At 40.9% G+C, this 14,971-nt stretch overlaps 1 protein-coding gene across 3 annotated transcripts in view; it reads right to left on the bottom strand.

The window, feature by feature from the left end:
- frya (furry homolog a (Drosophila)) overlaps nt 1-14,971 on the bottom strand; it is a 52,725-nt gene that overhangs the window by 23,529 nt on the left and 14,225 nt on the right. For all 3 annotated transcript variants that reach the window (XM_071523590.1, XM_071523592.1, XM_071523591.1), the window contains exons 7-27: nt 14,885-14,965; nt 13,583-13,751; nt 12,927-13,019; nt 12,713-12,811; nt 11,939-12,040; nt 11,426-11,529; nt 10,719-10,827; nt 10,460-10,546; nt 9,240-9,411; nt 8,959-9,091; nt 8,632-8,739; nt 6,821-7,076; nt 5,950-6,132; nt 5,754-5,840; nt 4,778-5,037; nt 3,552-3,741; nt 3,155-3,279; nt 2,364-2,421; nt 2,120-2,211; nt 1,100-1,272; nt 394-554 (exon numbers count right to left, since the gene is read on the bottom strand). In XM_071523590.1, the coding sequence (XP_071379691.1) occupies nt 394-554; nt 1,100-1,272; nt 2,120-2,211; nt 2,364-2,421; nt 3,155-3,279; nt 3,552-3,741; nt 4,778-5,037; nt 5,754-5,840; nt 5,950-6,132; nt 6,821-7,076; nt 8,632-8,739; nt 8,959-9,091; nt 9,240-9,411; nt 10,460-10,546; nt 10,719-10,827; nt 11,426-11,529; nt 11,939-12,040; nt 12,713-12,811; nt 12,927-13,019; nt 13,583-13,751; nt 14,885-14,965 (2,842 nt within the window). The remainder of the gene's footprint in view (nt 1-393; nt 555-1,099; nt 1,273-2,119; nt 2,212-2,363; nt 2,422-3,154; nt 3,280-3,551; nt 3,742-4,777; nt 5,038-5,753; nt 5,841-5,949; nt 6,133-6,820; nt 7,077-8,631; nt 8,740-8,958; nt 9,092-9,239; nt 9,412-10,459; nt 10,547-10,718; nt 10,828-11,425; nt 11,530-11,938; nt 12,041-12,712; nt 12,812-12,926; nt 13,020-13,582; nt 13,752-14,884; nt 14,966-14,971) is intronic.

Raw genomic sequence — 14,971 nt, 5'->3', positions numbered from 1 at the left:
AATAGACTGTTTGGACTGGCTAGTCAATAATGCTGACATGTTACAGGTTTCAACTTCCAAGGAAAACTCCTTTATAGTACCAGTCTTCCCCTGCATGCTGCAATGAAACTGCTCCATCTGACTCAGATGGATGAGTTCAAATTTAGCACAATAACTACACAAAGCAAATATTACTGCGTCATTCTGCAAAAGACAGAAGAAATTTATGGATTTATGGTAAAATTTATGGATTATTTCCTGGACATATGGTTCGTTTTTTGATTTGCTTTTCAGAGAATTCAGAGCAGTCCCATGCCAAGAAACATTAATCTCTCTCTTCCTAAGCATGGAAGGGGGGGGGGGGGGGGGGGCAAGAGCTCGTGGAGGACAAAAGTTTACGGAGAGCGTGCTTACCTTGAGGGCACAATACTGATATCGAGTGATCTGGTGATTCCTGTCGCTGTAGCGGTCCAGAGGGGTGAACATAATGCTGAAGGGGCCAGCCCACTGACTGAAGAGGATGAAGAGATGATGCCGAAGGCTCTGCTGCGGGAACAGGAACCGCCTGTGGTGCACTGGGGGAGGGAGGACACGCAAGTCCGTCACTGAGAGCGTAAAGAGTCAGCGAAATCATTCAGGTGTCTTATATATACTTAACAATCTACTAAAAGTGCATTTTCTGAGAGGGCGATAATAAAGTGCTGTTCCCCCCTTGACAGATCATTTGCCATTCATCAGGGACTCCTGAAAGCCCGGCTCCTGGCAACCCATGAGTCATCACCTGCCCTTGCCTCCGCCGTCCTTAAGCTGCACTATTTTTGGAGCTACTCGCCTTGGGATATGTCCAAATCAAGATCAATGTCAAGAGTCTTGTGCTCCATGTGCTGCACTAACCCCGGCCAAACTGAAGCCTGTTTCATAATTCACAATCCCCAAATGGCTGAAAGGGACATTCCCCGCTGGATTGTAGTAGACATCCGTATAAAAGAAATGCAAAACATGTACAGCTTTTAAAAATCTGCAGAGACTTTATACAGAAATAATTCAATCTGACTTGCACAGCAATCGTCAATGACTGGCCTTTCAAGATCAGCCAGGTAAAGGAATCTATTGTGTTCACCTGGGACACACTGGATGAGGTTGGCCACCATGGCGCTGAAGTGAGCTCGGATGTCCTTGAGGATCTCTGCATCTTTGTCATTTTCAGCTTCCAGAAGCATCCGGGTCAGATCCACATACTCCAGGAACAGAGCGCCCAGGGCCAGGGTGTCACGTTCCAGAGCCCCGTTTGTACTGTGGGAAAAGAGAGAAACAGGGAAATGCCCCATGAAAGGAAAATACAACCAAATAGGACAGAATGCAACAGCGATGTTTTCAACTTCTTTTTCAACGTTTGGCAAAACTGTGATAAATACAATTAACCATGAGTTGTTAAGCAGTGGTGGAAGTACTCAAATCCTTTACTTAAGTAAAAGTACCAATACAATAATGAAAGAATACTCAATTAAAAGTAAAAGTCCTCCATTCAAAAGTTTACTTAAGTAAAAGTATAGAAGTATTAGCAGTAAAATGTACTTAAGTATCACAAGTAAAAGTACTCATTCTGAAGAACGGTCCCAATCAGAATGTTAAATTATTGAAGTTTTAGTGTTAATGTTTTAGGTCTAACTGCTCCATATACTGTTGGGGAGTTTCAACTCCAACAATGCAACATATTTTATAAGTGTTTTCTATGTTTTGTATGTAAAACCTAATTCTGCAAAGTAACTAATATCTACAGCTATTAGATAAATGTAGTGGAGTAAAAAGTACAATATTTCCCTCTGAAATGTAGGGGGGTAAAAGTATGAAGTCACAAAAAATGGAAATACTCAAGTAAAGTACCAGTACCTCAAAATTGTACCTAAGTACAGTACTTGAGTAAATGTACTTAGTTACTTTCCACCTCTGGTGTTAAGTGCTGATGTACCAAAAGGACAGAACAATCTTGTAATTAGAATAGTTTGTTTTGAATCCTGGCGAGCCTGTGTGATTCCTGTATAGTCTGACTTGTACTCCCCCAGCGTGGGGCCACATTCTGTCTGCTAGTGTGACACTGCCCAGTGTGAGGCTGCGATGCGTCAGCTACAGCCACACTGACCTGTCACTGATGACACCTGCGTCAGCCAGCAGCTCAAAGATCCGCAGCAGCTGCAGTCTCAGGAGGTCTCGCCGCTCACGCCGCTTCTTGTTCTGTGAAAATCAAAAAGAAAGATGACAGAAGTGCTGTCACATGCAAACTCCCTGGTAGGGTTATACCCCCCTATTCAGTTAATAAAAAAATCACTGTAATTGTACTGATTTTGCTGATATGTTGCACTATGTTGTAAATGCAATCAACCAACCTCAGGTCTTCTTTCTAGCGCCTCTTTCATTAGGGGATGTAGCTCCTCCACAAGTTCCCTGTGTAGAGACAGGGAAAATATAAATCATGAGATAGAAACCAAAACTGCTTCATCAAGCAGCATTAAAGATTCAATAAAGGAGAAATAGGTATAGGGTAACTCTGCAGTAAAACTGATATTACTTTTCCAAGGAAAAGGTATTTGAGCTAAAATCGGATTTCCAGGAAAAAAACTCAGATGCAACTGTAAATGGCAGCAAGGCACCACTCAACTATAATCCCCTGTTCATCTCTCATTTAAATCCACACAAATACAGGTCAGCATGGACTTTAATTAGAGAGAAAGTAATGGATTGTGCAGTAATTTCCATTTCATTGCTTTTGTCCCATTAAAAAAAAGACAAAAACAAAACTGTAGCAAACAAACAACAGCTAAAAATCATGAAGCTGTGCTACTATCTAGCTTCATGTGTGAATCATATACACTACCAATCAGGTGTTTCAAAAGTTTGGAAACACCTGATTGAATGTACTATGTTTTTCATTATCTTAAAGCCATTTTGATCTAAAGACTTGTGCTTAAATGCATAGTTTTGATGTCTTTACTATTATTCTAAAATGTGAAAAATAGTGAAAATAAAGAAAAATGCGTCTGTACAAACGTTTGACTGTACATGATGAGAAAGTTTAAGAAACAATCCTCACTAAGGGGAAATTCAAATTGAAATTGGTTGGTTCCAGCAATCAAAATGCCTTAAAATGAAAGATCTATGATATCACTTTCTGATTTACCTGAATACAAGGGAATTGGTGCGACCGAAGCCCAGAACTAATGACTCTGTCAGCTCAATGCTCTCTGCCCTCATCAGTGGGACCAACTGCTTCAGGAGCCAAGCCACAGATGGGCTCCCAATTACCTGCAACATCAAACACCATCACTTTAGTCTCGACAGACAAATCTCCCTTTACTGGACAAAACACCGCTAACTACACAGGATTACATGTAAATACATTTCTATGCAGTTGCGAGTATATATATATGAGCTTCATATTCCACTCCTTTCAAGGTAGCTGCTGTGTAATTTGATGCTTTGAGCTTGAATGTCAACAAGCTCTTTATGAACACCTGATCCTGGAGAGACAAAGCGCTGGTGGAATTAATGAGGCCGGAGGACAGGGAGGCAGCTACCTTGTTATCGTAGCTGACACCGCTGTCAGGCACGGCGGCCATGATCTCAGGTGTCGACGCTCTCAGATGGCCGGGGCTCATGATACTGGGCTTGGCCACCCCGAAGCAAAGGATCAGATAGTTTCTCCACAGGGTCACGTAATTGTCCCCGCCGCCAGAGGTGCTGGTCTTCTTCGCATACACTGGGTTACTGAGTTACAGCAAACAAAAGAAGAGCAGCAGATATTATTAGATCCTTAGTTTTAGCTGCACTAGGGCTGGGCGATATGTCGTATAATATTGATATTGTAACATGAGACTAGATATCGTTGGTTACCATAATATTGTGAAATAACTTAAATGTCACTTCTTCCTGGTCTTAAAAGCTGCATTACAGTGAACTGATACAATTTTCTGAACTTATTAGCCTGTTCTGGCTGAGTAAAACGAACAATGATTGGCTTTACCTGCCCATCATATCCACATTACTTATTACTGATTACACATTACTGATTACTAATAATCATTACTGATTTTCAAAATTTCCTTTTGTGTAATTACCTTATGAAAGCACGAATACTCATTCTCCCAAAATATTGTCACATTATCGTTATCGAGGTATATGGTCTAAAATATTCTGATATTTGATTTTTTCAATATCGCCCGGCCCTAAGCTGTACTATAATTCACAGGGGGCTCTCTCTGAAAAATAGAAGAAGTAATTTTCATGAGTGATTTTTATATGCAATGGGGAACTGCTGTCAGGTGGCGATACTTAGTGCGATTGAAATAGGAATGCTATGTTGGGATATATAAAGAAAATGTAAAATAGAAGAGCTGCTGAAGTGTTAGTGGTTCTCAACGTGGGGTCCGGGGACCACCAGGGGTCCTTGAGGGAGTTCCAGGGGGACCCCAGCAAATTGGTGAATTGTTAAACTTCACCACTATTTCATGTACAAGAAATTAACACAATTAGAGAATGTAGAAGAATTACTATTTTGGTCATAGTTTCACTTTTATCTCTCTACCTTCAATACAGATAGTCGTGGAATTCTGGACAAAATCATATCTAACACTAAAAATATTCTCAGATTTGGGTCCGAGAGACAAAACCTCATCAAATGGGGGGTCCGTGGCCCAAATGTGAAGTAAATTAGGGGTCCTTGATATGAAAAAGGTTGAGAATCATTGAGTTAATGTGTCCCTCTTGGCCTTGCTGCAGCGCTGGAGGGCTGAAGGACACTTACTTTGGGTCGACCAGGGGCATGAGCAGCTGCATGCGGGTGAAGGCGTAGGGCCAGGCGTAGCTGAGCGCTGTGGGACAGTGTTTGGGCAGGTTGTCCTGCCGCAGGAGGCTGTAGACGCACAGCACCCAGGGGTCCTTCACTGACTGGGCGAAGATCCAAACGTGCGAGGGGCTCCTGATGTCGTAGTGACTGTTGACCAGCAGCGCGTTCCACTCCACCAGCCACTGAAGGTCCACATTGTGGCCCGTCGGCATGGCGGCCTGAGGGAGAACATGAAGTCACACAGGGACGAGGGTCAGAGGTCATGTCTGAGTCAAACGTCAAATCAGAATAATTTCATCCCTCAGCGTATTCATTCTCACAGACACAAACAGTTATTTAGAGAGAAAGGCAGCAGTGAAGGGATCACACAGATCAGAAATAATTTTTCATTTTGAAATGCAAATCTAATTATGCAACGAACAGTTATGCATTAACCTGTTCTCAATAAATTTGTCTTCTCTGCGTCATGTTGGCAGCTTCATTATTACATAAACGAAGTCAAATAGCCAGCAGCTGCTCGGCTCCAGATGTTAATTCAGTTTTACATGTTAGATAACTGGGTCGAACTTCTGTTGCTGAGTCAATGTAGCAAGCGCTCGCTGTTCGGTAAAGGAAAATTTGACCACACATGGCTAAACTGATCAATGAAAGCTGACAAGATCTTTAGCCAGCTAGAAGCTTGAATCTGTTGAGTAGACACAACTGTTCAGCATCTCATATCACTGGGAAATCTGGGAATCAAGTCAAATTAAATTATACAGCATGAATAAAATCTGAGAAAAAGCCCAAGAGCCCAGAAATAAGTAAAACATAATAGTGTGTCTGCAAATAAAATGCAGACACATCTTCACTGAGACTAGAGTTTATATATTCAAGAGTCTCTGTTTTTCCTCCAACAGTTCATAGGAATTAAGCCATAGAGTCAAAAACTTACTGTGTCAGAAACTGCCACATTGACAAAACTCTCCAGGATTACAGGACTGAGCTGGTCCATGATCTCAATCATTGGTTTATCATCATCCTGCAGTTGACAAAACATAAAATCAGGTTAGACATTCTGTACTGCAGTCAGTGTAACTTCAATTACCAAATTCTCCTATTTTTTTGTTGTTGTTTTCTATCACTTTTACCTCAGACTGCCCGATGGTCATAAAGAGACTGCGTATCTCCTTCAGTATGGCGATGGCCAGTCTGCGGGTGCTGAGCTGACAGGAGCAGAGCAGGACCAGCGCCAGCCCCTCCACAGCGTGCAGCACAGTGGAGTGGGGGCTTCGCTCTGCAGGGATCCTGTGACTGGAGCCCGTCTGCAGCAGCTGCGACACAAATATCACAATCAAATAACAGATGATTTATTGTATTTATTGCAGGGTCGGTCATCAGGTTAAATTACTAAAATTATACCAAATGTAGTAATTTTGTGTCTGATTAAGATGATTAAGCAGTTGAAACTTAAACGGTATCAAGGTATTCCTTAAACTAATATCAGGATAACAAGTTCCTAGTTGCCTAGAGTGAGGTTAAATTACTAAAATGATACCTTGGTATTTTTAATTTTACTTGGTTATTTCTTGTCATAGACACTTTTTTGAAAACACAATTTTGAAAAGTCGCAATAAAAAGCTTCTGCCTTGGTATTTCAATTAATTGAAAAACAACTTTTAGCACTTTTATTAACTTTTATTAACAACAATTACCAGCTTTAGCAAATCTAATCTAAATCTGATAAGGGGCTGCAAACTAATGAGCTAACTTGTGATTAGTGGTACCTATTGGTTTAAATGATGAATACTAACAATGCTGAAACTGTTGTTAAGGCAGTTCAAATAGCAATAGTAGAAAAATAGCAAAGAAAAACAGATTCAAAATAGCAAGGTATCCCATTAATGGATTTGGATGAATTTGGAAGTTAACAGTTACGAATTCAAATATACAGGCTTTCCATAACAAAAATCTGCCATAATGGAAACAGTCATATTCATATTTCAGTCTCAGAGAGCGTACCTCGGCGGTGTGTATCTTAGCGGTGTCACAGCTCTTCCCTGGGACGGCCAGGGTGAGTTTCCACTGTGTGAGCAGCTGCAGCAGCAGTTTGAGGGAGGTGTCCAGCATGCCCTGCTGGGTGTCTTGGACCTCACGCAGCAGGAAGTTAGTGAAGCCGAACAGGACATCGTCACGCCAGTCAGAGAAATCCACCAACAGACTTTGCAAGGAATTCTGGGCGATGAGTCGAAGCTCATCGTCCATGTGGATCGTCAACCTGGCAAATAGGACAAAAAACAAAACAGAGAGAAGCTTCATAAATGCAAGCTTATAGGCATATAAACATAAACACACACTATCATCAATGAAATGGGGAAATCACTGTATAGGTTTCACGGTGAGAATTAGAGTAATCTCTTTCCTACCTCCAGAGAGTGAAATATAAGTCGCCCATTTACCACCGGCAAGTAGATTTAATTTCAGATAAATTTAGCCTGAAGATTACTCGTTAGGCGAGCAGGATTTTCACAGCACAAAAATTATATCCGTCACAGCAGCGGTACAAATCTGATAACGACATGCAGATCCAAGCCCCACTGATGCACTTCTTTATTTGGTCCATCTACAAGAAGCCTGCTGCTTATCAAAATAGACTATAATTGTTAACAGTGACAATGTACATGCGTCTCACCTCACTCACATTCATATTAAACAATTCTACTGTGTGGAGACAATCATATCTTCAGAGAGGAACAAGCAGGAAGGCCAGACTACACTTATAATTTCTTTCAGACAGCTATCATAACAATCAGACTGTTAATGTAATGCATTAATGCATTATTAATGTTGGCTTATAACTGGTGACAAGCAATAAGTAGCCATCATTAGTCAGTGTTTTTTTTTCAGGGAATGAGGCATCACAAAATCTGTGCTCATTGTGCAACCTCAACACCCAGACTAAGGAGAAAGTTGGAAGTGGTCACGTTTTATTGAGTAAAACCACATAGTCTGTCCATGTTGTGATCAGCATCAATTAAAGGGATATCATGAGGATATCAGAATATCTAGCATGCAGCTAGCTGTGCCTCTTGTTTTCAATGGGTAATGCTAACAGCGCTTAAAGCCATTTTGGAGGAATTAAAGGACAAATGTAGTAATTTTGTGTCTGATTAAGATCATTAAGCAGTTGAAACTTAAGCGGTAACAAGGTATTCCTTTAACTAACATCAGGATAACACGTTCCTAGTTGCCCAGAGTGAGGAATAAACATGTATTTTAAGCATTTCCTATTTGCCTAAAGAAAGCCTAAAGGAACAGCAATTCTCTAAAGCCAACTGAAAATATGGGGTTATTGCATAGATGCATTATAATAAAAGTGTTATTTTAAGTGAGGCAATGGGCTTATTTAACTAACAAAAGTCTTCATGCAAGTCTATAAAAATGGAAATGAAAGTGTAGGCTATACATTGTTTCTTCCCTATTCAACAAAATGACCTTACTGTGACTCACTGTACCTAGAAAGTGATGGCCATTATATATAACCATTATGTAACCAATAAAACACTGGGCTGAAAACATTAAGCCGGGCTAGGCAGGAAATTCAGGCTGTTATCCTGGCTGGCGCTCCAAAACGTGTCAAGAAGTTTGGAAAGGTTCCTAACCAGAATAAATAACACTTAATTACACCTCTAATAACACATCTAATAATCTCATCAGGCCGTCGTGTAGCACGTTGCCAGGGAATTCAGCTTGTGTGGAATGAGGAGTGTCGTTTTGAAAGATGTGGAAGGAACGGTGTACTTATAACGCAGTGGGCTTCCCAAGATACGCACCGAGAGAGCAGGTCTATCAGCTCCGGCTTGGACATCCCGTCAGGCAGGACGCGGGGGACGGCAGCAACACAAGTCCTGAACAAGTCAATCTTGGGCTTCCTTTCCCCCCTGCAAGTGCACATTTTTTAATGACACATGTTTAAAGCTGTCAAACTGTTCCGCAGAAAAAGCACAGCGATGAATCATTACATTGTCATACTGAGTAAATTCCCAGGATAGCGCTGGAGCGCGTTCAGCACGGCTGTTCCTCATGAGTCACTCAGGAGGAGTTTTGCCAACTTGAGCTGTGCTGGCAGCGGGGATGACAGAGACGAATCGTACACTTACGTGATCATGTCCTCAGGCTCCTTGTTCAACATCTGAACGTTAGTCATCATCATGCAGCGCCCCACCTCCTTATCCAGGTGTCTGAGGATGTTGTCAATAGCCTTCCGGACTTGGACATAATACTGCGACATACCTATAGAGCAGATGAGATAAAACATCGCTGTTATTCATCTGCGTATTCCCATCTGATACCAGATTTGATGCTAAAGTCGTCAGTGTTGTGAGACTTTGTAAGCTGTCTGACATTTTCAAGATTCCTGAATACAGTGCGCCTTGCTTACCAATGACTTTGGCCTCATCATCCGTCAGTGTTTTGCTTAGGTAGGTCTTCTTCACGCGGAGTGTGTTCCCAGAGGGCAAAGTGCAACCAGTGTTAGGCATGGGAGGCTCGCCGTCCTTCTGCTGCAGTTTATCAGCTATGACCAGGAATGCTCTCAGACCAATATTCATTCTCTGAACAGAGAAGAAACACTTATATTACATTACTATATATTTACTGGCAGAAAGTTAAGTGGGATATGTATGTACAGTAGATGGACAGAGGTGCTCACTTAGATGCACAAATCTAACTACAACCCACATCGTGATCTACTCTATTTTCTGTCTTTTGAGGGTTAAATGTAACTTTTACTTTAAAAAAAATTGTTCTTATCAATTTCCAAGGCTTCTGTAGCAGAAAGAGACAACGTCAATTTCATTCTGAATGCATTATTAATCCCACTGGAATTTTGACACTGAAACTGAAAACAACTTCAGCAGAGAAAATCAATTGTACCTGCAGTTGCTACAGTTACAAGAGATAAAGTTACCTAGCAACAGTGGGATGTTTTCGCCAGTGTTTCTCTTAAGTCATTTTGATACAGAGCTAGATGCTGTGCATACAGTTGTATGAATAGTAGCTGACTAGTAGTCCATATTTGACTTTAAGTGACTACTAGCCCCTGAAGTATAATTCAAATATGATGTGGTTGTATTTCACATGAGAAATGGATTAGAGATGGTTCTCTCATGTCATTTTAAACACATTATTATTAGAATTATACATTTTCTTTATTTATAATGAGTATGTAATCACAGATGTGCGCCTCACACATCTGTGATTACTCTGCATTGTAAGTCCAAAATATGACCTAACTCTATTTCCTTTCTGTATTGTGAGCTCAAAACAATTTTTACTATCATCACTGTCTGGAATTTAGTTTTGTTTGTTAAATGTGACCACTGCTTGTTATCCTTTTTTCAGGCAGTGGGCCTATGCGGTTATCTTTGAAAATTATATTAAGATAATTTTTAAATTGGCCACGGTATGTATGACTGAAAATAACACTTTAATGACAAAATACTAGTTTTCACTCAATAATATTATTTTACAGCAAATACAGCTGACAGCTTTTCTTTCCCATGAAGGGGGAAACCAAGTTAGCCTCTGTGAATAAACAGCAAAATCTATTTTTTACATTTGCCTCTAAAAACACAATATAAGTAAATGTAAAAAGTGTACCTCTGGATTAAGACTAAAGGCTTTTGCGGGTTTCCCAACACAAAGAAGGTCAAAGATAATCTCTTTCATGGCAAAATCGAGTCTTTCCTGTAATAAAAGAAGAGAAAAAAAAGATAAGTGTGATGGCATGGATGTTACAGCGCTATCAGCTACTGTACGAGCCACTATGGCACGAGAATACCATGTACTGGTTTAAATCTAGAGTTGTTTGTATGACACTGTAACATTTGTTGACAGCATACCACATCTTCCTGTTTACCTGTGCAATGAACTGGATGATTTTGACGAAGATGTTGAGTGGCATGTCTCTTGGTACCACACTGCGTGATCCTTTGGGGAAAAGGGTTGTAACAATGGTGTTGAGGCGACTGTGGGTAGAGAAAACATAGAGTGTAAAAAATACTTTGTAACACCCATTCAACACCCATTTAAACAGTTGAGGCGGTGTATATAAACTGAAACGACATGGAATACGGTATGAATTTGGCCTGTTTTGCACTGATGTTGTTCCATTTCTTGAAAAGAGGTTTATTTCAAGACAAGTTTATTTCGGGCCTAATTAGCACGTGTGAAAAGTCTGGCTTGACCTGTTTGTGATTCCTCATGTGGACTCAAGGCTCGTAATCATGTCTGTGAGCTGCTGGTAAACCCCTAGGCCACCAGCACAGTTAATCTGCTGTGGCCCGACCCCGGGTCTGTTAGACTCCTGTGCATTTACATACAGGACAGAGCATCCCCCTTTTTCCACATCCAATAAAATAGAGGCAATGAAGGGGCAGCATTTGGTGTAAAACTGCTAACTGAAATGACTGAAAAAATGTTTGATGAGATGACTTGTGGGTCTAGAGTCAGGTCTTGTGTCACAGGTTTTAGACACCATCAGGAAAACTGTAATATAGCAGATAATTAATGTTTGTATGTACATGTATGTATTATTAATGTTATGTAAGGAGTGAAAATATTTACCCCTGTGTTGCAGTGTTGCTCTCACACTTGATGCGGATCATGTAGACCCACAACAGACGATACAGGGACTCCAGTGCAACACGGGCCATTTTAGGATCTTTACTCTGTAATGAATTCCATAAAAAAAAAAAAAACGATAAAGGCACAAACGCAACGCTTTAACTCCCCCAAAATAGACAAATTACAGTTTATAGCATAACATAAAATAATTACACAATGATAGAGATTATTATTATAATTACACTGCTAAAATATTTAATGCTGGCAAGGATAGGGAAGATAATTGCTGCCTGAAGCAGTCAGAGTATTCCTGTCATGCCATGCAGACAATAAAATACCATAATGACGAAGGTTAGCGTGCCTCTAGTGATTCTGTTTGACAACTGTCATGCTGACGAATATTACGTCCGACAGGGAAACACACTCACTCTGCCTTCATCCAGATATTCCTCCATCGTCAACCAAGACCACTGTAATCTGAGTTAATGGCTGCTGGTTTCTGGGTTACGTTACCTTGAGATTGGAGAGGCAGTTGTTGAGGAAAACGTGCCATCTGTTGAGGAAGAACTGTTTCTGGCTGACGCACAGCAGGCATGTCACCAACGGGTAGAAAGCCTGTGTGGATGACAGTAAGTATTTAGACATCTGTCATGGTACAATTTTTAGAATCATATAAGCTTAGAAAACACAAGATTGAACTATCGCAGTGCATACATATATCTGAGGTTGTCTTTTGAATGGATAATTTGGGGGGTTTTATGCATGAACTCTGAATTATATCTGCATAAATACAATATAAGATGTTTCTTTTTAAGGCATAATGAGGTTTTCTTCATTTTTCGTGTTTTCACTGACAATGCATCTCTCATAAAATGTGTTTTGAAGCCACAATCGCCGCCTTCTGTAAGAGAAAGCTGCTGTTCCATAAGGATTCTTGTCTTTCCAGCTCACTGTGAACTGGTACAGTGTGTAATGAAGATACTGTAGGAGCAAAAGACGTCACATACACTTAGTTTATACTGCACAGCTATGGTGCAGTTTCTCCGCATTGACACGGCTGCCTGTCTTCCCCTTGTGAACTGTTCCTCGCACGGACGCTGACGTTGAAAGGGAACATTACACAAGAGTGGCCTTGAAATGCCTGAGGACTCACAGAGACCACAGGCATTCAAGAGATCTAAGCGTGTGGCAGAGGCTGTCAGAGCTACGACTGCTGGGGGTGTGCAAAAACAAACAAACAGGCCGGACAGTCTGCGTCATTTTTTTTTTTTTTGTTGGGTGACTAACCAGCGAGTGCTTCTTTCTGGAGGACAGGTCCAGCGTTGTGTCGTACAAGCTCTCCACAAAGTTCCTCAGACAGGGGACGTTCACCTCATTCTTCACAGCCTAGGATAACATCGCACACGGTCACATGACACATGACAGGACGCCAGCCTTTCCATCAAAATCAAAAATGTGCTGTAATGCATGCCACATTTGCCCGTATTGCAGGAAAACTTACCGCTGCCACAGGAACTAAAATTTCGACGAAGACGCCAGCCAAGGCGTGTTTAATGTCCTTGTCCTTCACTTCCAGGAAATACTGGGCACACTCCTGCAAAAAATAGATAGTTTAACACACAATAACAACTTACTGTATAGTCACACTGTAAATCTATACATAAAGATTTACCCAAGAGGTAAACAGGCTTGATGCATTAAAAATGTAATGTCATACACAAACTTTCTGCCAAAGCTTAATGAGAAGTACAGTCGAGGTCAAAGGGCACAGATTCCTAGATGGCCACAGATGGCAGGATTGTATTTTTGTTTTTTTCTGTTTTTCTTTTACAAATTTCTCCAATATGCCAATATATACATTGGTGATATTCTCTTATTCTTCAAACAAACTGAAATATGAGCCTTAAACTGATTTGGGTCCACCATTAAAACATACAAGAAAGCCAACAAGTAAGTAAAGAAAGGAGTCATGTGAGACTGTAATATATAAATATTAGTGCCGTCATGTCTATAGTCATACAAAGTGGGTGACAGATATATTGTATAGTAAGGGAAGTTTGGAAAGTATCAGTTTCTTTTGTACAATGAAATCGATTGATCATTTGGAGCAAATCCAAAGGGACTGAAATATCATTCAGCTATTGAAGCCTGCTGTACCTGCATGAACTGAAAAGAGGCTTCGAAATCCTCGACGGGATACATCTTAATTCGGAAGAACTTGACCCCCATGATGAGACTAATGGTACTCTGGACTATATAGGGACTCTGCTCTTTCTGCCGCAGCTCTTTAAGCTCAGTCATGAACTTCTTCTTCACAGCAGGAAACCTGAGGGGAAAAGAAAAGAAAAGGAGAAAAAAAATCACTAAATGAGATGCTATATAAAGAGGCAGCTCAGCGAGACAAATCCCAAAACAGCACTTCCGAACTGCCTCCGCTCATCCATTCTGAATCTAAAATGGAGACGTCTCACAAGGCTGTGATGCAGGGGGGGAGCGAAGCGACAACACGCCTCCCAAGAATATCGTCCTCATCTTGCCCTCTGTATGCAGACTGCGAGTCTGTGCCCAAAGATAAACTCCTCGTCTAGCACCTGATCCCTTGCCCAAATTGAACCAGAGATGGGATTCTTCTGTTGGTCTAAATTTAGAAGGTAATTCATCATGGGAGCCCATGTGAGCAGCACCCCTTAACCTCTTCCCCGGTGGCTAGTACTGCGCTTGTAAGACACTGAATACAGCTGTTACTGCATCTTGGATATGAGTTGCTCTTGGTCATATGAGGAGCAATTGTTATCATGTCCACAGACGCAAACAGCGGCTGAGAAACTTCATTAAAATAGCATAAATTTCTCTGAAGACATTGCAAATATCATTATGAATTTTATCAGAATCATTTCAAAATGCAGTTAAACTCTTGACCTCTGAATCTAAGCAACGTCCCAAAGATCTCAGTGAAGCATCTCCTGCAGGAAATTAAGCAGAGAGCACTTTGGAGCGGAGGTATGCAGACTGCTCACCGACCATATCTCTATTTTAAGGGTTTGTTCCTTGCTGCAATGATCTGAAAACTTCAAATAAACAGACATCAATTTCCAGTCCTAGTTTGGTGTGAAGGGGACTTGTCCAAAAGTGTGTCTCTACAGTATGTTCCAGTCTCTTGAACCAGGGAATGTTTTACAGAAAGGCTTGAGGAATGGTAACACACCATCATCATGTGGCATGACACCAAGCCACAACAGACCGGTGAATAAAAGACTTGATAGCTAATGAAAACGGATGGAAAGGAGAGTGAGGTTCACAATGGCAGTGTCGTAACTGTAGTAAACAACAGTAATGTTAAATTATATAACTTTTGATTCTGTTCAACTGTGAATCTAATGTGGTTCCATCTTTATCAATAGCCATGTATATAATTATTATGCACTGGTACAGCATTTTTGTTAAAACTTTGTAACTTACTTGGACTGGGCTAATACTCCTATGACTTCTGCATAGAGGTCTGCTACAGTGTGCATGTTGCCAGTGTTAGGACCATGGTATCTGTGG

This window comes from Centroberyx affinis, unplaced genomic scaffold (genome assembly GCF_046629955.1).
Source record: "Centroberyx affinis isolate AG114_WGS23_722 - 3 ecotype Tasmania unplaced genomic scaffold, CSIRO-AGI_Caff_v1 ptg001095l_1, whole genome shotgun sequence".
Lineage (NCBI taxonomy): Eukaryota > Metazoa > Chordata > Actinopteri > Beryciformes > Berycidae > Centroberyx > Centroberyx affinis.
The sequence above is the reverse complement of the archived record's forward strand: the minus strand, read 5'-3'. Positions and strand labels throughout refer to the sequence as shown.